Here is a 24357-nt window from a genome sequence, read left to right as displayed (position 1 = left end):
ATGGACCGCGACCGCAACAACTCGCTGCTGCTGGAGCTGCAGAAGGCCGACGGCACCGGCAACAGCCGCTGCGCCGACTGCGGGCAGCCAGGTAAGGGGGTTCCGACCGGCAGCGCCCTCGGCCCTGCTCCCCTCGCCTCCCCGGGCCCGACCGGCGCCCTTCTGACAGGAAAGTGGGGGTGAGCGAGGGGTCGGCCGCGTCCCCCGGGCTGTGCCGCCGTCTCTCCATCCCTGGGGAGCCTCCCGGCGCACCGGGCTCTTCGCCGGAGCAGGTGGTTTCCCCGCCGTCCCGCTCTCCGGGGCGGCCGTTCAGGGGCTGCCGGGCTCCGGGCTGTCCGGACGGGGCTCCCCTCAGCCAGGCAGGGCCGGGGGCAGCGGTCGAGCCCCGCGGGGCATGGGAGAGGAAGCGGCCTCGGCGCCACAGCACCTTCCCCAGAGTTATTTGTAGACGGTGCACAAGGCCGAAGGACGGAGCGTGTGGGGTGGCTTTGTAGCTTTGTGGGGGATGTGATGAGGGCCACAAAGATGCTCGGAGGGCTGGGAGCACCTCTGCTCTGAGGACAGGCTGGAGGTTGGGGTTGTTCAGGTGGGAGAAGACAAGGCTTCAGGGAGACCTTATAGCAGCCTTCCAGTGTCTGAAGGAGCCTACAAGAGAGCTGGAGAGGAACTTTTTACGAGGGCATGTAGTGATAGGATGAGGGGTAATGGCTTCAAACTGAAAGAGCGGAGATTTAGATTAGATATTAGGAAGAACTTAATTGCTGTGAGGGTGGTGAGACACTGGCCCAGGTTGCCCAGAGAAGCTGTGGGTGCCCCATCCCTGGAGGTATCAAGACCAGGCTGGATGGGGCTTTGAGCAACCTGATCTGGTGGGAGGTGTCCCTCCTCACAGCAGGGGGTTGGAACTAGGTGATCTTTAAGTTCCCTTCTGTGAAATGTGTTCATCTGATTCGTGTTAATATCTTTAACTGTTCTGTTTATTCTTGTATGACCATGGGCTTGGGAGAAGCGGGATTGTATGTGTGTAGTTTCTGTTTCTTGTAAGAACCCCTAAGGAAACCATTTTTTTTGTTACTGGCCGCATGGTGCTGAACGGGAGGGGTCTGTGGGGCGCACGCCTGGAGTCGGGGCTCGTCCTGGGGGCCAGCCAAGGAAAACTCATAGAAGATTCCAGAAGGTGAGGAGGGCATGCGCCAAAGAAGACACGCCTATCATTAGCATAGGCCAACCTTTGTATGAATATGTATTAGGAGAAGCGATATAAACCCCAAAACGGGACTTGCACGTGTGTGCCTTGGTTGAGCGGAGACTCCCGGTGCACCCAGCGCTGTTTGCTTGTCTTTACTCGTTTAATAAATTGTAAATTCTAATTGGAATCCTGTTTGAGGAAAAATCATTTATCACACTTCCAGCCTAACCCATTCTATGATAATGTCTCTGCTCTGGGGTTGATTCAGAGAAAGGCAGCAAAGAGCCTGCTGGAAAGCCTGTGCTTGTTTGAGGTGGGAGTTACACTCACCAAGCCAAGCAGTCAATCGGTAGCCTACAGCAGCTGGAAGAAGAGGATAAGTAGCTTCTGCTTGCTATGATAAGGGAGAAGCGCAGGGTGACATGGTGAAAGTGGTGCTCTAAGGAAACAGTCGTGCCAGAGCACTCCGAATGCCTCTAAGCATCAATCTCTCAAGCCGCTTCAGGGGATGCAGCAGCAGGCAAGAGCAGGAGCTTTCGCGGGCCGTGGGCTTGAGTCCTCGCTCTGGGTGGTTGTATTCTCTTGTACTCTTAGTAGCGCTCACTGTCTGCAACTTCTTTCCACTGTGAATTCAGCAACAGCAGTTTTCCATGCAGAACTAATAATTAGCTGAGCTTTTACATCGCCAGTTGGCTGCCTGCACAGTCAACATTAATTTTTAAACAAGTAGTCGGTGAAAGAGCCTACAAAGGCAGGGCCCACATTCTTCGTTGGGGAAAGCAGGTTCTGTTCCTCTGAATACAGTGAAGCGACAGCCATAAACAATGGTGAGGGATTTAATTTATTATGTGTGGAGCCTGGGCTTTACATCAGATGTGCTTTTTCCCATTTATCACTTTATTCTTTCTGTTTGTATCTAGATCCACAGTGGGCTTCTTACAGACTTGGAATATTCCTTTGTTTAAATTGCACTGGAATCCACCGCAGTGTTCCCCTACTCAACAGGGTCAAATCGCTTCAGCTTGACTTCTGGGAGACTGACCAGATAGAGGTACAGAGGAGACAGCAGTAATTCACTTACTTTTCTCCACATTTCATCATAACCTCTGCCTCATAATTCTTTTGTGGTCCATCATGGACAGAGGAACAAAGCCACAGAGAACCAAGTTAATCCATGGGTAACTTTAGGGGTTTTTTTGTGACCTTCTTAATCATATTACACTGATAAGTGACCATGTTTCTAACAGTCCTTAGTGTGTTTTTTTTATAGCACACAGTAACTCCTTACAGTGGTTTAGAAGCCCACAGATATTTCCAGATAGCATGTTCTACTCAGTAATCAACATACTCTCCTTAAATATTGGTTCAGCCTCTCATCTTTCAATTGAGTTGTGTTAACAATATAATCACAGTTAATGTCTAGGAGGAGATAAAGGTATAGGGAGATCATAAATAATTTTTCTTCTTGTTTTTCTTTGTTCTTTTAGTCAACAACCACAATCTTGTGTTACTTCCTATCTGGTTCAGAACTGTAAATACTAAAAAAGGCTCAGCCACCTAAGAAGTGCAAGATACAGTGCCAAAGGGAGTTTATATAAACGTGTAGAGACACACTGGGAGTATGTCGAGACTGAGCAAAAAGTGCAGTGCTCCCTTTGATACAAGTTTCATTTTATGTTTACGACATGATATTGATTTTGTAGTTGCACACCTAACTGTAGCTTCTTTTGTATTTCAGTTTATGAAGGAGCACGGGAATCTCTGTGCCAAAGCTATATATGAGGCGAATGTCCCTCCCTACTATTACATCCCCCAGTCTCATGACTGCTGGTAAGTTGATGGTGTGTCCGCTGCTGCAGACCTTTACAGCTATTGACCTACTGCTTCCCTCTACAGGTCTCTCTGGCTGGACGGTGAAAATAGAGTAGAGGCAGATCAGCTTTATCCCTGTTTTCCTCTTTCAGGATTTTAAAAGAGCAATGGATTAGAGCTAAATATGAGCGTCAGGAATTTGTTGCCGCCCGAATCTGCCAAGATCCTTGTTCTGCAGGTAAAAGTTAGGATTGCCAGGGAAAAGGTGTTAGCCTTAAGGCTAACAATGCAGTTTTCTGTTTGCAACTTTGAAGACGTTTTAAGGTTGGCTTGTCATATTTGAACTGTTGGATGTGCAGGCCTTGCTTTGAGTCTAACTTTGAGAAGAAGCTCCTAAGAAAAGGCGCTTAGACAAGTGCAAGGGTGTATTCAGATCTTACACTTCTCTAGTTCTCCACTGAATTTTTCATATGAGGTAAAAATTCTCAGCTGGAGGAGAGACTTGAACCTCTGCCACATCACCGTTCTCTGACTCTTGCCTTGGTCCCATCTGCAGGTACCCGTGAAGGATTCCTCTGGAAGTGTGGGCGGAAAATCAAACGGTTCCGGAAGAGGCGATTTGTCCTGTCAGCAAGGGAAGGGGTAATGAAGTACTACACCAAAGTGAGTTCCTCAGCCAGAGTTGACCATAGGTAGTTGGTCACCGCCTACCCTCGAACTCTGCTCTTCATGGGCAAAATCCAGCACCAATAGCCTTGTCTCTAGTTTTGCAGCCAGACCAGCCTGTGTTGGAGCAGCTCAGATGTTTCCCCATTAACATATGTGATATCTTAGGGAATTGCTCTTTTGGATTTAGCCCTTTTCCGCATCTGTTATCTTCACCCTGCAGCCTCTTCTTGCTTAGTGAACAAAGGAAATGGGTATTGGCAGTTGAATACGAAGGTGAAAAAGGGATCTGTTAGCAGCTGTTACCTCTTATATTACCAAAATATTCTCTCATCAGCTGCTGCAGCATCATTGTCTTCCTTCTGGGGGAGAGTGTAGCAAATTGTTGTCCAATTATAAGGCTGGAGATAGAACCCAGCTCTTTCAAGTCAGACACATCCCTCTCAAAGAGTCACCCAGCATTTGTCAAGGAAAGGGAGTCACTCTTTGTAAGTGATTTTATGTAGCATGTAAATAAGGCTTAATATTTCAGATACATGGAATATTCAGATATTTTAGGACGCCTGCTTTCTCTTCAGTAGGGATCTAGTTCTCATACAGCTAATCTGTCCTCCATTGCCTTCCCTGAGAGCACTTTAATACAGTGATGCTTTTCATTTCACAGTTCGGAGATCCAAAAGCCATTGTCAGCATTGAGGATCTGAATGCAATGTTCCAGACACAGAAAATGCAACACGCTCATGGGCTGCAGATCACATACAGTGCAGATGGTCAAACAAGGAACCTTTTTGTCTATCATGAAAGTGGACAGGTGAATACCATGGAGATTTTGGAATAAGCAAGGTGCTTAAATGTTGGATCTATATTTTGGAAGAGGTACACTGTTTCTGCAGGATCTGATTTTATTTGAGGTCACTATGACTTGTGGAATATAGAAAGTTGCAGAATTTGACACTAATTAAACTATGACATCTTGATCCTGTTCTATTGGGGTATATATTCAACTCCATGCCCTGAATAGTTTTAAGCCCTCAGTGGGGCACTGTATGTAAATCTCTGTAGGGTAACTGTCTACAGATTTTATACAATTCTGTGGTTATATTCTTTGAAGCCTTCTTGACACACATAGAAAATATTGTTGTTCTGGTTGTTCTGCATTATTTCCAAGCAAACAATTTGCTTGGATAATTTGAAGAAGTATGTCTACAGCTTTTGTTCAATTTCTGTTTCTTCCCTTGCCATAGTTGTCAAGTCTTCCTAGGTACAAAGGTTTTTAAACAATCCATAACTGAATCAACTGAAAAAGCCTGTGTACACAGACTTGGGTGACTGTCCATGCTGAGAATGTCTGGGACCTCCCTGAAGGGGAATTTTTAAATTATTTTGAAGGTTCAATGTTTTTTGAATATCTGGGCAAGTCACTGACTCTCTTTGCCCCTTGGGGAGAAAGTACATCTTTGCAAAGAGGTCACAAGGAAGGAGAAAGGCGTTTTGAAGAGGCAGCACTCTTACTCCCTCTTGTTATTCTTGTCTTTATGTTTGTATTTGCTGTTTTTCCTAGGAGATCGTTGACTGGTTCAATGCCATTCGAGCAGCACGTTACCATTATCTCAGAACATCCTTCCCAGCTTTCCCTGAGACTGAGGTGAGAACTGAAGAGGGCTTGAGGGAAGGCCATACTGGATAACATGCAAAAAGGTTATCAATGTTTAAGGCCAAAAGGTTTCCATATGGTCTTTTTAAACTGTAATCTTTCAAAAATCATATGTTCCTTCTTATTTCATACTTCCCTTTACTGAACAGCCAAAAAAATCCCCAGGTCTCAAAAGCCAAAATTGGTGATTAGCTTTGACAGAAGCAGAACAGGAAAGCAAGCTTGAATGAGACAGACTTTGGTTTTTGTGTGTGTTTGTGTTCTAGCTCATACGCAGGATCACAAGAAGTTACATCAAAGAAGGATATATGGGGAAAACTGAACCAAAAGTAAGTGCATACTTGACAGTACACAAAAGAGATGGAGAATATTTGATAATTCTATTATGTTTACTAGTAAACAATTTATTGAGTGACTATATGCTTCCTGGGTCGGTAAAAGACACTATATTCAAGCCTGTTGTGTTCTTTGGGTTCATGTTTTATTTTGTGTGGAAAATAAGACTGGGAAGAAGAATCTTCCTTGAAGAGTAGGCAAGAGGGATTAGCTGGTTGTGGATGAGCTAAGCCTGTTACGCAACGCTAAATGGGTTGCTGTATCTGCTAACTGCAGCTTAGAACTGCAGCTCCTGCTAGAACAGAAAATCACATGCTGACTCTCCTACTTCCCTGTTTCTCTTAAAGTCAGTAGCATATATGTCACATCTGCTTATAGCAGCAAAGTATGATTGAGCAAATTCTCTGCCGTGAAGCCTATGGTGTGGTTTGGGTTTTGGGTATTTGGGCTGCTACTCCTTGGAACAGGCGAGGGAGACTTCAGGCTCTGTTGAAAGGAGGAGATAAAGATCTGAGGTCTTGTTTGAACATTGCCATTTCTTGCTTTGCTCTCCTCTGAGTGAACCATGAGCCCAAGTCCCATTAAAAAGTTTAAAGGTGAAATGCTGATGTTGAATATGCTGGGCTTTTGGCCCAGCTCGATGCTGGTGCCCAGGTACATCTTCATGCAGGTACTTGCCCAGAGAATACTCGCAGCTATAAGCATATCTGTGAAAAACACAAACATTATGTGTTTTTCTCCTGAGGCCTAAATTCTGCTCAAACTGAAGCGAGCTCTAGAAAAGGACCCTTCGGTTCAGCACAGAGGAATGAGTAGCTCAAGGAACAGTCAGATGAGTGTAGCTGATGGAATTAGCACTTTCTAAAAAACCACTACGATTTGTCCCTACCATTGTATATCCTGCAATGCCAGGGCCAGCCCCCCAAACCAAAATGCTGAAATTTTTTGCACACTCTCCATTATCGCTACTGGCCTGGGGATCATTGTCTGCAGCGCTTTCAATTAATCCATTAATTACCTTTCTTAATCCTGGTAATTTGGTCACTGGTAGAACCAGACTTCCCTGCCTTCCCTGAAGGATTGTCACTGAATGCAAATCTCAAGCATGAACCGAAGTGGAGGGGAGCTGAGGGCCACACACAGCAGTGACTCACCCCTTACCAGTTACAGGGGTGAATGAAACTGAACCCAAGCTCTGAGCCATTTAAGCAGTCCGGGGATCTGCCAGGGACAGGCCAAACTCCCCTTTGGGACCTTGGTCTTTAAAGAACTTCTACCATCTCCTTGCAGCAAAAGGAGACCTTTGAGCAGCACTGGTTCTGCCTGGACTCCCAAAAAAGGACCCTGCAGTACTTTAAAGATCCGCTGGTAAGAGGAGCATTCTTCACTATTCCACAAGCCCTTTCGTGCCACTGGGTGGGGAGGAAGGGTCTGTTCTCATCCAGCTCTTCCAGTGCCTGCACAAGACTGGAGCAGGCTCAGTCTCAAGAGCTCATCTCCCTTGTCAATGGATCTCCTTGAAGCTGAGCTGGTTGGGAACTCTGGCCCTTACAGTGACTGTTAAGAAGATCTAAGTCTTTTAAAAGTAGCTGCTCCTGCCTGTAGTGTTGATAGCCCACAGCCTGTAGTGTTTATAGTCTCTCCCAGCCTGGTTGCCATTGTGCCTGTGACCTTGGGCAAGATGAGCAATATGGCAATAAGAGAGGCTTGGCAGCCCCAAGATCCTGCTTCCTAGAACTGCTCTAGTCACGGGAATATCTTTCCTTGCTCCTTCTGAACACCCACCAACCAGCTGGGTAAGGGTGGGTCCCTTCCTCCTCCTTCTGGGAATGCCCACGAGTGTAAAAAATACCCCAGTGTTTCCTGCTGCCTGTCACCAAATGGGTGTCCCCTTCAGGCACCCCCAGTTCCCACTCCGTGTCAAAGGGTAGAAGAGTGTCTGCTGGAGCTGTGAGTCCTCTGGCTAAGGGCTGTCTTCTGCTTCCTTCTTCCTAGGACACGTTTGCACAGGGCCAGGTTTTTATTGGGACGATGGGTGATGGATACGAAGTGCGAGCTGGCTTCCCCGAGGGAGTCCGGGTGGAGAAGAGGAAACCAGCGATCACCGTGGTCACACCAGAGAGAGCGTTTGTGTTTATGTGTAACAACGACCTGGAGCAGCAGGAATGGATCAACGCCTTAAGAGGACTCATTGAGAAAAACACATGGTGATCTGTCTCGCCTCCTAATAAACAGCTGAAGCTTAATGAGTCTGAGTGTTGAAAGACAGAAAGTAGTTTTAAAAGTGTTCTCTTTGGTGATTTGCTTGAAGACACCCAATGAATGAGGTCCAGCACTGGCAGTGGAGGGTGGAGCATCCCTTCTGGGCAGGAATTGGTGCAGGTTTGCGTTGGCTGATACTGCGATGAGCATTTTCTTGCCTCAAGACCAAGCCTGAGATTTGGTTCTGCCAAGCAGCCAGTCATTCAGATCTTTTATTTTCAGATAGCCTTAGTTTGCAAATCAAGAGGAAGTCCTGCAGACTAAGTTTCTGCTGAGGCTTCTACCTTTTTCTGGCAGTTGCCAGCCAGTCTGAGAGAGTCAGAATAGTTCTCTTCTGCAGAAATGAGGAATTGCCAATACTTGCAGGGATTAGTGAGATTAACTCTTCCCCCCTGAGTGCAGAAGAATTGTGTTGGATCATTGTTCTGCCTGTTTGGGCCAGCTCATCACCACCCAGCTCTGAGCAGCCTGAGCAGTGGTGTTGCTGATGTGCTCCCATGAACTTCCCCATCCTCCCGCTCTCCCCACGCGGCCCGATTCATTCTACCTCACACCTGGGTTCAGATCTTTGTAACAACCTCATCCTGCAGCCCTTGAAATCGATAGCCAAGCACCTTCTGATCTGTACGAAGGACAACGTCAAGCTTTGTGTGGTTTGGCATATGTTAATTGTTATTTTGAGATGAGCTGAGTAGCCCAGGATGAGTCCATCCCCGTAGCCTGATCTTTTGTCCTCGTAGCCTGATCTTGCCAGGACCGGGGGCTCTTGCTCCCCGGGATGGGTCAGTGGGACCAGCCCGGTCAGCAGCTCTGCCGTGACCCCTGACAAACCCGGGAAATTCCCTCTGAAAATGAAATCGTGCCCTTTCTTTGGCGAGTCAGTAAAAGTCAAGGCCAGGTCACGGCGAGCTCCGCCTCCCGGCTCCTTCCTCCCATGAATCCCCGGCCCAAGCCCCAGCGGAGGCGGACCCGGGCCGGGAGCTGCCCCGGGAGAGGGACCGGAGCAAGGGGCGGAGCGGAGCCGCCCGGTCCCGCCGCCGCCCGGCGCTCTCCCGGCTCCGGCGGGAGGAGGCGCCCCCGGGGAAACGAAACCGAGCCTTCCTCCCCGCTCCGCTCCGCCCCGGGCCGGGCCGGGCCGGGCCGGGCCGGGCCATGGCCGCCGCTGTCAGCGTGGAGCGGCTGCTGGAGGCCGTGGAGCTGAGGTGCGCTTTCTGCCTGCAGTTCCTCAGCGAGCCGGTGCTGCTGGCGGGCTGCGCCCACAGCTTCTGCCGGGGCTGCCTCCTCCCGCTCTGCCGGGGGAAGCTGCGCGCCTCATGCCCGCTCTGCCGGGAGGGCTTCCAGGAGAAGGACCTGCGGCCCAACCGGGAGCTGGCCGCTTTGGTGAGCTTGGTCTCGGAGGTGGTAAAGGAGGAAGAGCTGGAAACGCGGGATGAAACGAAACCCTGCGAAGCCCTTCCCTGCAGCGACCTGAGCTCGGTGGGGCGGCAACCACAGGAGAAGGTACGGCCGGATGCACCCCCCGGCGCCCCCCGGGGCTCCTTCCCCCGGAGCTCCTTCCCCCGGCACCCCCCGGCACCCTCCGGGGCTCCTTCCCCCGGGACCGCCCGGGGCTCCTTCCCGGGGCTCCTTCCCGGGGCTCCTTCCCCCGGGGCTCCTTCCCCCGGCACCCCCCGGCGCCCCCCGGGGCTCCTTCCCCCGGGACAGCCCGGGGCTCCTTCCCCTGGCACCCCCTGGCACCCCCCGGGGCTCCTTCCCCCGGCACCCCCCGGAACCACTCTTGCCACAATACTAAATACTTCACCAGGGTCATGAACGTGGGACACGGCTGGGATTGAGTGAACTTCCCCTTTCTCTTTGCCCCCGTGTTTGCGTTTCACACGGTAGCATTGGCATTATCGTAACCATCTCGTGGATGTTGAGCAGATTGATTCAAGTAAAGCCATGCCTGGGGTTCATCAGTGGTGTCTGACACACTGAGGACCGCACAGCTGACTGGTATTTGTGCACGTTCACCTGATGTACCATAGCAATAACCAAGCGTTCTTTGTGCTGGGCGTTATTTATTGCACCAGCATCACATTGGAGACTCCTGAGAGGACACATAACGTTACTATGCAGTGCTGCAGCTCCACCCAGCTGAATGGACAAAACGGGACTTGTTCATTACTTAGATGTCTGCTTAAAATAACTCCCAAACTTGGAGGAGAGGAGAAAAATCTGTTGACCCCCATTATTTTAGCACGTATGTATTTAAATAGTCTTCTTCAGTCTCTGCAGTCGAGCAAAAGGCTGAAGCTCACAATTATATTTGAATGTGTAATTGATGACTGTTGCACATTGACTTCCTTGTGACTATTCCCACTCAAAATTAATTCTGAGGGGTCTTCCAGACCCCATCTCAACCAGTCCAGTGCTTAACTAATGTCAATGATTTAGGGATTTTTACTATCCTGGTGCTCAACCAAGCCATGCTTTCTTTGGGGGTTCTATAGATAAATGGTCCAATGTGTCTCTTGACAAAAGGAACAGATGTGGGACATCTCCAAGGAAGAGACCATCCACCTCTTGAGGAAAGGTCTGAGTACAGCAGAGGTTCACATTGTACAGTCACTGCCTGTAGATGGCTTCCCTTCCCACTGTTGGCTTCTGTTCCCACTGCCACCTGTGGATGGGACCGACTCCAACGCAGCCTTCCAGCACAGAGCAGGGATCTGCCTTGGTGTTTCCTTCTGTTGCTGTCACAACTCTGTTTTTGTTGATGTGAATAAACTATGGCACCAGTTCTACTAACTCCTGTCTTGGCTGGCACAAAAGCCACGGGAGCTGTGCGTCATTTCCTTTTTCTGTCCACCTCAGGAGTAGCCTGAACATTTCTGGAACTCTTAGGTGCAGAATGTAAATCATCCAGAGGGAATACTGATCTTTCTAAGTTGTCAAGGAGAGACTGCTGGCCATAAATTAGTCAGGATCCTTAACGTAACCAAAATCTCATTGTAGGTAATGCAGGAGAGTGGCAAATAGATTTTATTCCTTCGAATCAAGGTAGCTGTTTCTGGTCTGTAGGAGTCAGTCAAAGAGCACATTAGATGGGGCAGTAAGCTCTCATATTCCACACATCTCTTCAACCAACACAATGAACTCCTTGTTTTCTGCCTTTCAGGAATACGAATCTCAGATCAGAAGGCAGATTACTGAAGATTTTTGTCGCATGAAGGAATATGTTGACAGACAGGAGAGAAACACACTGATGTTAATTGAACAAGAGCAAAAAGCAGCTCAAGAGAAAACTGAAGGGACTATTCACCAGCTCTGTGGTGAAGCGAACAAGCTCACAGACGTCAAAGCCCAAATGGTAAGTGATGAAGTGGCAGAATATGAGTAGAAACTCTTAAGCTGACTGTCTTGGAGAGCTGAAAATGTACAGGGCAGTTTCAGGTCCCCACTGCACTGTTCTCACTAGAGACAGTGCTCCAATCCACGGCCATTCCTGTTACCAGGGGGAGTTTGGAGGGAGAAATACAGAGGGAACAAGTATTAGCAAAGCATAAGCTGGGGATGCAAGTCAGAACTTGGTTTGTTCTGAGGATGCTGGTGAGCTGAAGTGGGGACTGCATTGCTTAAATCCCGTCCCGAGTCAAATCTAAGGTTAAGATAAGATCCTTTATTATCTTTTTGTTTTCCAGAATCTGTATGTACACATATGTCTGCAAGTTAAAGAACTCACAAAGTTATTAAGTACTTTCTAACAACTTTCTTGGGGGAAAAATGTCAAGAACTCTCAAAAGAGGCCGTTAAAGCACTCTCAATTTTGCAGAGCCTGTTTTGATGTTGAAAAGAACAATGCCAACGATGCAAATTAGCTAGCAGGAATTTGGAGTGGGGCACCCTGGGTGTGACGGTGCCAGGCAGCAGCAGTGGACTTTGAGGGGAAGGCACAGGGGCTTGTGCTAGGATTCTCCTGGTGTGATTATGTTTGTCAGTCTGATCCAGAGCCCCGTTACAGGCAGTGAAGAGAAACAGGCACTTTTAGAGCGTGTGAGTCGTCTGGCCTGCTTGAGACACCTACCTGCAAGTGAGATTAATGAAGCCTTCAGAACATCTCTTCCCACAGACTGTCAAGGCAGAGTGAGAGAACAAGCTCAGATGTAGATTTCCACAATTTCTAATTTGAGGCAGATGAAGCATATCCCTTTTTGCTTATTTTATGCTAGATCTCATACTAATACACCTTAAGACGATTGGTTTGGGTTCTAGAACAAGAAGAAAGTTTCAAAATAGAAAGTTGTGTATGCATATGGATACATTAACCTGAAATCTTACAGAAAACTATCCTCCAAAGGAAGATCTCAATAGAAAGAGTAAGATTTTAGAGAGATCGCTGCTCTTTTTCCACTCTGGCTGTATAACATAATCTGACATGCTAGATGTTACATCTGCTGTTGGTTACATCTTCCCCTTGATTCTGTCATTACTAGAATAACTCACCTGAGAGAGAGAGGTACAAAGGTGCACCTTCAAAAAAGCCTAAAATGACACTTGATGAGAAGCTTAATGTTGTCAAAACTGCTGTAGAAGATCTTAAGAGAAAGTTGGAAATTTTACTTTTGGACTACGCTCAGCAGTTCCCGCCAGGTGAGTTTTCCATATTTTGAAATCTCTTTCTCAGAGGGAGTGGATCCAGCAGGGCCCTGCGTGTGACCCCCCTCAGTTCTGTCCCTTCCGTGGAAGGAGTTGGGCACTTTGGCACTGCTTTGTGTCTAAGCAAAGCTTTAGACCTGGTATGTCCCTTGCTATGGAGTTCTCCTCCCAGCACTGTCCCTCTCATGGAGGAAGAGCACTGAGTGTTTTCAGAGGAACTTTAGACTGACTTAAAACCCCACTGCCACTGGGGTCAAGCCTCCCTTTCCCACCTTTTCCAAAACTACCTGCACCGATTCTCAAAAACCTGGATTTTTCCCTCAGGGTTTTTCATATCTCAATCATTTCAGCAATTGAGTGTGCAGCTTTCCTCCATGATCCTTTTTACGAGCAAAACTGAGGAATCAGTTGGTGGAAGTGTGGGGCAGGAACTTTTAAGGACGGCCTTCATGATGAAGCTGATGTATTATGCAGTTACACCAGAAAGTGCCTGTAAATGAGTCTTGCAAATATGCACTACAATGTCCTAGAAAGTGAAAAACAGCCCTTAAAGCTCTAGGGCTGAATGTCAGGTGTTTTGGTCAGCAATTAGAATAAAAAAATACTTTGTGCTTAGGAACTGCACGTGCAAGGAACACAAGATACTCAGAAAAAAACCCAAAAATGCTGGATAAAAATGGGTAAAATATGTTTGCCAACACATCCTCTGATAACTTACAGAATCAAAAAAGCAACTCTTTCTTTTGTACTTTAACCACTAGCTAGGTTTATTTTATGTCTGTTTTCCTTTAGAAGCATAAATTCTTCCTATTTGCACTTTAAAGAAGTACCTTAACGCTTTAATTTCTTTGTCTTTAGTGCAACCTCCAGACTTGTATCAGGAGACAAGTGTCTGCTCATTATCTCCAGTGTCTGCAGCTAGAAATCCAGAACCGATGATTTCAAGCCAAATTTCTCAGTGTAAGTATGCAAGCCGGTGTGACTCTTCAATAACAATATTCAAGTGACTATGAGACGCTGGATTTGTGGAAGAAAACTCTTACTTATGAGCATTAACAGGAGATCTGGCTGTTTACCCAGAGCTTAGAAGCACAGTGAAGTTACCATGAATTCATGAGTTACTGCAGCACGATGCCATACTGTTCCTGACTGCATATGCGAGAGAAAAAGGATCAGAAACCTGTTTTGTGGAGGGATAGAAGCTGCGTTGTGGCTTGAGCTGGCTGCAGGGTCTGAGTTGGTGTATGGGCAGTTACTGCACCTTACTGATCTTTACTGTGTTAAGCCGTAATGGCTCCGTTTGTCTGAATTCTGCATCATTTTTACAAAACTAATTTTACAGTCAACACACAGAACTTACAGCTGCAGCTGAAAATTCAAGACAAGTGTTTCTGCTGATAAAGTGTGCAAGAACGTGTCCCAGTCAACAGATGACTTTGTCAGTTTTATCGAGGGAAGCATCCGATTTCTTATTGGCAAAAGGGTAATTTTTTTCTAAGATTGTGTTTAGGAAAAAGATCCATCCTGTAGGATGCCAAGTCCCTTCCCCTTCCCAGTGCAGTGCAGGAGTCTGTCATGGGTGTTTCCTCAGCTGTGCCTGTTAAATGTTTCAGTGTGCTCAGGATACAGTCGTTAGTGTTTGGTTGAGGATTCTTGCTGATTTGTGGGATTGAACTTTGATTATTGTATGGCCGTTGGTTTCCATTTCTGTTCTTCAGTAGGGGTGCACGTCCACTGTTATTGAGGATGCATGTAAATTCTGAGGCAATCTGTCTTCTTGTTGCTTGCAGGTGAGAATGTTTTCCTTTCTGTCTTCTAGGGGCAGCTGACGTGGCTTTTGATGTTGCAAGAATAAATAAGCACTTAGTGATCACAGCCCAGAACAGGACAGTAATGGTTTCCAGTTCCCCGATCGATTACAAACCATCGCCCAACAGATTCTGCATCAGCCAAGTGATGTGTTCCCAGAGCTTCTCTGCTGGGTGCCACTACTGGGAAGTAATTACCAAGGAGAGTGATGGATGGGCTGTTGGAGTTGCCCATGAAATGATTGGGAAAAGGGATAAATTAGGAAGAACAGAGCATTCCTGGTGTGTAGAGTGGCTAGGTCCCAAAAAGCAGCTGTCAGCATGGCATAGAAATCAAGAAACATTATTACACAAGGATAAACCATTGAAGGTTGGAGTTTTTCTGGAGCTACAAAGGAAAACTGTGTCCTTTTACTCCATCACTGACAAAGAAATGCTTTTGCATACCTTTGAAATCACGACTTCAAATCCCCTTTACCCTGCTTGCTGGCTATATGGTCTGGAAAGAAATGGATCTTTAACTCTAAGTCACACAAACAGGAGGTAAAGGCCGCTCGGAAAAGTGAACACAATTTTGGCTGTGACTGCAGAGCTTCTGTACGAGCTTCAGTGTCTCGCAGAGGAATTTACCAAGGAGTACGTAACGACCCTGGCCTTCCTGGGAATCAGGAGCTGATGCTTTGCTTTTCTTTGTGCAGTGCTCTGATGTAGCTGAACACTGAACTGCTGCCACTGAACACTCTGAAAGGACTTTGGACTAAGTACATCACCACCCCATTTAAATGGGAGTGCGTTGAGTGGCTTCTGGTGTTCCTGTGCGTCGGAGGCGCTGAGTTGGCGGGCGCAGCACTGCAGCCAGCGCCCGTCCATCGCAGTGCTTGAAATCTGCATCGTGGCTCTTAATGGCAGAAAGCTCCGTCGCTGACCCAGGGAAGCCCAGAGCCTCCATGTCTGTGGCCGCCGTTCTTGGCCCCCAAAACAGAAAATAAGGTCAAGAGTTGTTTATTAATTAAGTAATAAATCACTTTTTGATCACCAGCTGTCCCTGCCCAGGTGCTGGGTCTGTCCCGTGGGGGCCTCGGTGTATGGGAGAGGTGATGGCTGGACGAGTCCCTCTTGCTCTCCGCTGGCTTGTGCAGCCTGGGCTGGTGCTCTGCTGGCCCTGGCAGGGGGGCAGGAGAGACCAGAGTGAGCCGGGGTGGCATGGAGCTGGGGGACATGGGTGGGGAAAACCCAGCACCCCACAGTCCCCTTCACACCCCTGGGATCCTCTCCCCAGGCCTGCCCCGGCTGCACCCTCTTTGCCCTTGGGCACAAGCTCGTCTGGGTGTTCTGAATTGTGTTCTGTTCTGGGCCCCTCACTACAAGAAGTACATTTTGCTGCTGGAGCGTGTCCAGAGGAGAGCCACCAAGCTGGGGAGGGGTCTGGAGAACAAGTCCTACGAGGAGAGGCTGAGGGAACTGGGCATGTTTAGTGTGAAGAGGAGGCTGAGGGGAGACATCATTGCCCTTTACAACTACCTGAAAGGAGGTTGTAGAGAGGTGGGGGTTGGCCTCTTCTCCCACGGGCAGAATGACAGAAGCAGAGGAAATGGTGTGAAGTTGTGGCAGGGGAGGTTTAGATGAGATATTGGGAAGAATTACTTTACTGAGAGGGTGGTCAGACACTGGAACAGCCTGCCCAGGGAGGGGGGGGAGTCACCATCCCTGGGGCTATTCGAGAAACGTGTAGACATGGCACTTCAGGGCATGCTTTAGTGGCCGAGGTTGTTGGTTTGTGTCTTGTTTGTGGGGTTTTTTTGTTGAGGAGCAGGTGATGCCCTCTCCATCCCTATGACTGCCTTTCATAGCCCCCAAAAAGGGAAAAAAAACAGCAAAATGATCTGATGGTCAGACTTAGAGGGTTAGAATAGAAAAGAAGTTCTTGTTGATTCTTTTTGTAAGTTCTTGTCTGATGGATCACTCGGGTTCAAAGATTTTCCCAGTGTTTGAATACTTCCTCAGCTTGTCTGGAAGCATGTGTTTATCTGCATTTATTTTTCCCTGCTTATGCAGCTCTTTGCTTTGGAGCAAGACAGGGCTGTGTGTTGATGCTGTCAGCAGCAGCCTTCTGCCATTCCCACGTCTAAGGGACAGGGCAAAATTTTTCATGCTTTTGGATACCTCAAAAAAAAATAGAAAAAGGAATTGAGTTGCTTCGTTGCCAGGACTGGTCTTCTCCTGGGTGGCTTGAGCCCGGAGCAGGCTGTGTGACCGGCAGGTCTTGTCTCCTCACAGGCTCGTCCCTCCTTGTCAGGGATGCTTACCCTGCGATGGAGCAAGATCAGCCTGCGCCAGCTGATGGGCATTAAGGTGGGAAAGGCAGGCGGGATCCTCGGCGTCTGCCGTCCCTATGGATAAATACCTTCATCCCAAGGACTGGCCGGGAGCGGGGCAGGGACCGGCCGCTCCAGGGGCCAGGTGGTCGCCGAGCAACAGGGGACGCTGCATTGTCCCTTGTCACCCGTCCCGCCCTGCATTGTCCCCTGTCAGTCTTGTCAGCTGTCCTGCCACCGGTGTGATCACTCTGTTGTGAGTAGGTGACCGAGGAGGACGAAGAGGAAGGTTTTGACCGTCCGTTTTTCCTCCGGTTCCATTTTGCCGCAGGCACAAGGGCTCCTGTCCACTTCAGGTCCCTCTGTGCCTTCGGTCAGGGCAGAAACGATGGCCCAGCAGAACCTGTATCAGCTGCTGGACCTTGCCATTGGTACGCCCAACAACGGGGCCGTCAACTTCACGGCGCTGCGCATCCTGCTGCTCGCCATGCTCGGGCACCTGCGCCTGCGGGACCTGGCTGCCCAGAAGCAGGGGGACAGCGTGACCCCCCTCCTGGAGGAGGACCAGCCCAGCGAGGCACCCCCTGCACTGCAGAAAGAGGGGGACAAGGCCCAGGGCACGGGGCAGCAGCCCCAGGAGCCCAAAGAGCAGCTGCCCAGCAAGGACTCGCTCAGCGAGACCACGAGCGGCCCCCAGCTCGCCTCTGTGGCCACGGAGGTGGGCTGGATGAAGGACGAAATCAAAGCACCTGAGAGCGGCATCTCCAAGGTAGAGGCTCTTGCCGATCCCCTGGGTGTTCCCCCGTGAGATGTCCCCTCTTTTGGGGTCCAGGGACACCAGGGACCCTTTTCTGGGGCTCATCCCTGGCACCCCTTTCCCCCAGGGACCCTTTTCTGGGGCTCATCCCTGGCACCCCTTTCCCCCAGGGACCCTTTTCTGGGGCTCATCCCTGGCACCCCTTCCCCCAGGCCACGGCTCTCCCCCAGGACCTCCTTGAGGAGATTGGCGCAACGAAGGCGGCACGGTCCCACATGAAAGAGGAGATCCAGACGATGCAGGAGGCGCTTGGCTTGGTGAGCTGCTGTTGGTGCCCCCGAGAGGGAGCTGGGCCCTCGCCCCCTCCCATCTCCTTCTCCCAGTGCCCACCCCAGCCCCTGCCTTGCGGCCATCAGCCATCGGTGTCCCCTAGAGGGGGGAGCACCAGGAACAAAGACTGGAAAGGGTGTCTCAAGGAGGGGAGCAGGAGAGCTCAGCCCAACGCTCCTAGACCCCCCTCTCTGCCCGCCAGCACTGCCCCGGGGAGGGCAGAAATGGGCACCGCTGGCTGCAGGTCAGGCTGCAGGTAGAGGGAACTGCAGGCATCAACCAAAGGGATGCTCAGGTGCTTTGGAACCAAAGAGCCATAAAAAGAGACAGGTGGGAGCTGGGAAGGAGGGAGATAAAACTCTGGCCCAGGCAATACAGCCACAGCCCTGCCCAGCGTCCCTCTGTCTTGTGCTCAAGGGAATTTGTGCTGGGTGCTCCTTTTAAATCCTGCTCCCACATCCAGGCTGGTGTTTCTTTTCTCTCCCAGCTCCAGGGGAAACGCCAGGACACTGCCAGCCAGCTGCCAGGCCACCGCAACCAGAAGCGGAATTACGATGAAGTGTGGCCGGAATCAGGCCTGGGTCCTGCAGCAGGACAGGAGGTAGCTGCATCCCTGACTTCTTGAGGCGACCAGCCCTCCTGTGTCAGGGCACGGTCCATGGGTTGGTGGTGCTGGGCAGTGATGCCAGGGGGTCCTGTCCTTGAGGGTGCCATCCCCCCCCAGCTACACGGCTGAGCTGACTCCTTGATCCCTTCCTTCCCCAGAAAAGGCTGAAGGAAAGGCTGAAGCTCAGCCCAATCCCGGAGGAGGTGAGCAGCATGGCGGGCTGGGAGGTGGTGGGGGATGGCTTGCCTGGTGGGCAACAAAGCGGGAGAAGGAGGGGGCAGATCCCAGCATTTGGCACTGTGAGATGGTTTCCAAATGCCACCTGGGGCGGCTGCTCCTCAGACACAAGGCACGGTCCTTTGCGCTGGGAAGCGGGTCTGGTCCAGCAGGTGTGGAGCACCAAATCCCCTTGCTCCCTGCCGTGGCCTGGGGAGTCGGGGGGGGGGGTTGTTGCTCCCCGGGCTCGGCTGCTCAAGTGTTGCCAGCCCAGAGGCCACCAAAGCACTAAGGGGGCTGGGGAGGGCCCGGGCAGCTGTGGCCATGGGACCAGGGGGTCTGCGTGGGGTGGGCAGCCTTAGCCTTGGGGTTCTCACGGTGGGCTTGTGTTTGGCCCCGTGAGGCAGTGGTTTGGGGACAGGGAGTGGGGACGTGGCAGGAGGGCCTGGGGTCAGGCCTCGCTGCTGCATGGCTGCCTGTAAACCTGTTCCCTTTTGCCTCCTCTCCCCAGGAGGACACTGGGCTCTGGTCTGCCCCTTCCAAGCTCCCCCAGGTGGATGTGGACAGCCAGCATGGGGCAAGCTCCACACCAGGACCAAAGGGTGGTCCTGTGCCCAGCACAAGCAAGGCGACTCCAGGGACCCAGCCTGGCTCTGATGCGACGCAAGCAGGGACACGCAGAGCACCAGGGATCCCTGAGAAGGTGGCAGGCACTCCTTCAGATGGAAGGAGGGCTTCTGATGCCAGTGCCGTGACCCCAGAGATGCAGCCTGGATCGTCCAGCGCCCAACTCCCCCTCCCAGGGATGGAGCCAGCCCTCCCTGGCATCAAGATAGCCACCCCAGGGGAGCAGCCAGGGTCCCGTGGCACTCAGAGCTCCAGCCCGAGGAAGCAGCCAGTATTCCCCAGCACCCAACTCAGCCCTCCAGGGATGGAGCCAGCCCTCCCTGGCATCAAGATAGCCACCCCAGGGGAGCCACCAGAGTTGCCTCGCAGCCAGACCCTCAGCCTGGAAGTGCAGCCAGGATCCCCTGACATGTCCCATTTACAAGTGCCAGCCATGCCCTGGGAGTCCTCACCCTCCGGCCGTGCCTCTGACTATGGCGTGGTGACGGTGGAGGCTCTCCACCATTTTGGGCAGCTGAAAGAGCAGGTGTCCGATGTGGGAGCCACGAAGTCCGATTACACAGAGGATGAGGATGCGCACCTGCTCTTCCCAGAGGGAGGTGAGAGCCTTGAGGGGACTGGTGGGGGTGTGTTTGGTGTGGGAAGACCCTGGTTCGGGGGCTCATTGTGCTCAGAGCCTGGCCCCAAGGGGGAGATCCCCTCCCTGACAGCATGTCCCCTTGGACCATGTCCCTCTAGATGAAGAGAGCGTTGCCCTCTGGGGTCAAGAGTTCTCCCTGCAGAGCCTGGCCAGTGACCTGCAGGAAATGAAGGAGAAGGTGAGCTGGCAGTAGTCCCCGATGGGGCTGTGGGGATGCCGGGGGGTTGTGTGGTATTTGGGCAGGGAGGGGGCAGCTGAAGGGCCCCCGTGCTGGGATGACACAGGGGACCATGCCCTGACTCTGCCCCCATCGCTCTTCCCAGATCAGGCAGCTGGAGGATGCCCTTGGAAAGCTGTGGGTGTCTGGAGCAGACAGGAAAGCAGAGAGCAGCTACCAGATCGCCCTGCAACTGGGGTAAAAGGATGGGAGAGGGTTTCCTACTGTGTGGGGCTGCTGGTGGGAGCCTGGAGTGCTGGGAGCATTCTGGTTTGGGGCACGAGGGACACCCCTCAGAGCGGACCCAGGGAGGCTAAGGCTGCCTGTGCCCTCATCTCCCTGGTCAGGTCTGTGCTGAAGGAGGTGAAGGAAGAGGTGATGGAGCTGAAGGGCCTTGGACTGCAGGAAATGAAGCAGGAAGTCCTGGAGCTGAAGGACCTGGAATTAGAGAAGATGAAGCGTGAGCTGAAGGAGCTGGGGGAGCACCAGGACATAACGGAGGCCACGCTGAAACAGTTGAGGACAGAGGTGGCTGAGAGGACACAGGCACAGGTGAGGTCTCCAATCTTAATCTGCTCTTCTCCAGCTTAAAGCCATTACCCCTCGTCCTGTCACTACAGGCCTTTATAAACAGATTCTCCCCAGCTCTCCTGTAGGCCCCCCTCATGTTCTGGAAGGCCGCTATTAGGTCTCTCCAGAGCCTCCTCTTCTCCAGGCTGAACAACCCCAGCTCCCTCCGCCTGTCCTCATAGCAGAGCTGCTCCAACCCCCTGATCATTTTCGCGGCCCTCCTCTGGACCTGCTCCATCAGGTCCATGTCCTTCCTATATTGAGGGCTCCAGCCCTGTACACAGTACTCCAGGTGAGGTCTCACCAGAGCAAAGTGGCGGAATCCCCTCTCTGGACCTGCTAGCAATGCATCTCTTGATGCAGCCCAGGATGTGATTGGCCTTCTGGGCTGCAAGTGCCCACTGCCTGCTCATGGCCAGCTTCTCATCCACCAGCACCCCCAAGTACCTTTCCTTAAGGGCTGCTTTCTAATACCTCAGCCCCTGGTCTGTATTGATAGCGAGGATTGTTCTGGCCCAGGTGCAGAACCTTGCACTTGCTCCTCTTGAACCTCATGAGGTTCACCTGGGCTGGCTGGGGCCATGGAGCCTCCACAGCACGGAGGTTTGTTGGCTGCAACCATCCCATCTCAGAGCGCACTCTTCTCCCCTTCCTGCAGCAGGACAAGCTGAAGACTATTGAGAGCGTGGGGCAGGAGAAGGAAGGGATTCAGGCTGCGTGCCCTGTCTGCCCCGGGGACACTGGAGCACAGCTGGGGCAGCTTCTGCAGCGCTACGAGAAGCTGCAGGAGTTGGTGGACTCCCTAATGTCCCAGCAGGCGGTGGGCAAGGCCGTGAGGCAGCTGCAAAAGAAGAGCCAGGTAGGGAGATGCCTACGTGGGGGGCTTGGGAGGGAGCTGCTGTGACCCCCCCTCGTTGGTTGTGCTGTGCTGTAACATGGAGGGAAGGGAGCCCTCATTGCTCCTCAAGTTGGCTTGTACAGGTTAGCAACGTTAACCCCATTGCACAGCACACTACCTTGTCATCTTCCTCCCTGAAGCAGGAGAAGGAGGTGCTGAAGGGCATCCAGACCACCATCGTGCAGGTGCAAGGGAACTATGAACAGCTCAACACCGTCATGGAGACCCTCCTGCACGACAGTCAGCAGCAGCAGAAGGATACTGATGTAGGTGGCTGAAACCCCCACAGGGTCCAAGCTTCCTCCCGGCAGAGCCCAGGCTGGGCACCGCAAGGGATTTGTCCCTTTCCTGGAGGTTTTTGAGGGGGATGGGGAGGCGGGGGGTGCTGGGCTGGCTGGGAGGCAGCTCCAACCCTGCCATGGCATCATGGGGTGCTTTCTGCTTTGGAAGGCTCTGTTCCAGTCCCTGGAGAAGCTGGCAAAGGAGAAGGCAGACAAGAACGACCTGGTGCTGGGACTTGATGTGGTATGGCCTCAAGGCTCCCTGGCAGGGTGACAATCACCCCTTGTCCCTTGGCTGCTCAGTGGCAGAAGCAGCCAGGGGAGGGAGGACTTCCAGACCAGCGGCCTGTCCCTTGCTAGGTCCCTCTGTTTCCTCCCAGGTCCCTTAGGCTGCTGGGACCAGCCCCACTGGGGTGACAGGGCGAGGAGGGCCATGTAGCCGCTTTTCCCTCTCCTCCCGACACAAGCTGGCCCTGCCCATGCTACCTCCACCCTTTCCCCACCATTCTCCTGCCTTTCCCCCTTTCTAGAAGGCAGACAAAACCACCCTGGCCGGCAAAGTCAACCGCAGCGAGTTTGACACCAGGATGGAGCGGCTGACTGAGACAGTCAAGGAGATGCTGAGCCGGCAGATGGACCAGGAGAAGGTCCAGCAACAGCTTAGTGAAGAGGTGGCCTCCAAGGTGAGGGCTGGCTCATCTCTGCCACACCAAACTGGCACCTTTGGGGCTTGGCATCCCTTTGAGGGTCCTCTGCTGTCCCACCTGGGGACCGCAATGTCCCATCTCAGGGCAGCTGGCTGAGGGTATGCACCCATCCACAGCTGGATCACACGGAGCTGGGGGCTTTCCGGAAACAGCTGGAGGGGCACTGGAAGAACATCCAGAAGCAGCTCCAGAAGGAGTCACGAGCAGAGGCTGATGACGCAGCTGGGACTAAGAGGTGAGTGCGATGGGGACAGTGTCAGCTTTGGGGACACCTCGCTGCTGCCTGTCTGTGTCCCCTCCAGAAGCTCACCCAGCCCTTTTCTCCCCCCTCCAGCCAGCTGACCCATCACCACTGCTTGTCCTGCGACCGACCCCGTGACATGCGGGTGCCTGGCCCGTGAGTAGCACCCAGCACCGTTGGTGGGATGGGGGGTGATGGATGCTGGGGGGTGGGTGGGGGGGTGGGTACCTGGGTGGTCCAACGCTGCCAAGCCCCCTCGCAGCCCTGCCTGGCAGTGGGGGGGACAGGGAGCCCTCCCCTGATGGCAAGGGAGGGCTGTGGGCTACAAGCCCGTGGGTTTTGGGGTGCTGCCCCAAGCCAGGGTAGCTCATTTCTCCCCTGTCACCCACCTTCGACTCCTGCCCTCCCCAGGCAAATCGTGACAGTCCCATCCCTGCCGCCGCTGTCCCCCTGCCTCGCCGAGCCCCCCAGTACCACTCCCAGGCTGGAGCAAGGAGACCAGCAAGGCCACAGGTAGGGGCCATGGGGACCCATCCCTGCTCCCTGGGGTGCGGGCTGGCCCTGCCCTGACGAGGGAGAGCCCTTAATGGTGAGGGCGGAGGGGTCTGTGGGGCCGGGCACTGAGCATCCTTGTGCTGGTCCCATCCCACAGGGAGCCACCAGTCGAGGGCAAATACCCCACCGTGCCTCGGAGCTGTGGGGGCCGGCACACGGTCACCATCCCACTGCAGCGCCGCCAGGGCCTCCTTCCCCCCCGGCGCCTCCAGCCGCTCATGCTCCCCAACAAGGTAGGGATGACAGAGGTAGGGATAGGGCGGGGGTGACTGAGGCCAAGCCTGTGGGGGGAACGTGCCTCAGTTTCCCCAGGGAGAGCTGGCTGTGGGAGGGTTGCCTGGGGACGCTGCGTTCGGCCCCGTTGCTCAGCCAGCCCGCTCTCTGCCTCCCAGTGCAACATGGCGGACCTGTTGGCCAAGGACAGCCGCACCTCCAGGGTCCAGCTGGATGAGCCTGTGCCCGCCGGCAAAGAGGGTATGGCTGGGGCAGGCCTGGGGAGAGGATCCCAGGGGTGTGAAGGGGACTGTGGGGTGCTGGGTTTTCCCCACCCATGTCCCCCAGCTCCATGCCACCCCGGCTCACTCTGGTCTCTCCTGCCCCCCTGCCAGGGCCAGCAGAGCACCAGCCCAGGCTGCACAAGCCAGCGTCCAGCCATCACCTCTCCTACACACCGAGGCCCCCACGGGACAGACCCAGCACCCGGGCAGCCAGGCAGGGACAGCTGCTGGTCAAACAGTGATGTATTTTTTAATTAATAAACAATTTTGACCTTCTTTTTTTGTTTTGGGGGCCACAAGCGGCAGTCACAGGGACAGAGGGGGCACGACAGAGCCGCTGGGGTCCCCTCGCACAGCCGCCCCCGGCTCCCTCAACCCACTTTCCTCCCTCCCCGCCCCGGCGGCAGGAATTGCCAGCGAAATCATCAGGGATGTCAAAGTTGAAGGCAGCCTGAGCTGCAGCGCTCATGCCCTAGTGCAGTTCACTGTCCTAAGGAGTTTGAAGCCCACGAGAAGCAAAGTTAGGACTCTAAA

The 24357-nt window shown here is 52.4% G+C and overlaps 3 protein-coding genes across 3 annotated transcripts; all 3 read left to right on the top strand.

Moving 5' to 3' along the window:
• On the top strand, positions 1-7868 carry ADAP2 (ArfGAP with dual PH domains 2). The gene is made up of 10 exons (XM_014949859.1): positions 1-91; positions 2110-2240; positions 2928-3019; positions 3154-3239; positions 3558-3664; positions 4332-4478; positions 5229-5312; positions 5588-5650; positions 6948-7025; positions 7653-7868. Exons 1-10 carry the CDS (start codon positions 1-3, stop codon positions 7866-7868), a joined length of 1095 nt encoding a protein of 364 aa, XP_014805345.1.
• Positions 7869-9071: 1203 nt separating this feature from the next.
• LOC106892576 (tripartite motif-containing protein 6-like) lies at positions 9072-16765 on the top strand. The gene is made up of 5 exons (XM_014949852.1): positions 9072-9419; positions 11080-11271; positions 12395-12551; positions 14377-14510; positions 16643-16765. The coding sequence occupies exons 1-5, from the start codon at positions 9072-9074 to the stop codon at positions 16763-16765; spliced, it is 954 nt and encodes a 317-aa protein (XP_014805338.1).
• On the top strand, positions 14923-24066 carry LOC106893722. The gene is made up of 19 exons (XM_014951910.1): positions 14923-15355; positions 16643-17449; positions 17650-17754; positions 18255-18368; positions 18533-18577; positions 19102-19816; positions 19956-20035; positions 20181-20272; positions 20422-20626; positions 21303-21503; positions 21683-21808; positions 21993-22067; positions 22354-22506; positions 22647-22765; positions 22865-22927; positions 23183-23284; positions 23424-23559; positions 23719-23800; positions 23935-24066. Exons 2-19 carry the CDS (start codon positions 17069-17071, stop codon positions 24063-24065), a joined length of 2925 nt encoding a protein of 974 aa, XP_014807396.1. The 5' UTR covers positions 14923-15355; positions 16643-17068; the 3' UTR covers position 24066.
• The last annotated feature ends 291 nt before the right edge of the window (positions 24067-24357 follow it).

This window comes from Calidris pugnax, unplaced genomic scaffold (genome assembly GCF_001431845.1).
Source record: "Calidris pugnax isolate Ruff unplaced genomic scaffold, ASM143184v1 scaffold9, whole genome shotgun sequence".
In the NCBI taxonomy this organism is placed as follows: domain Eukaryota; kingdom Metazoa; phylum Chordata; class Aves; order Charadriiformes; family Scolopacidae; genus Calidris; species Calidris pugnax.
Note: the sequence above shows the minus strand (reverse complement) of the source record. Positions and strands in the feature narration are given on the sequence as shown.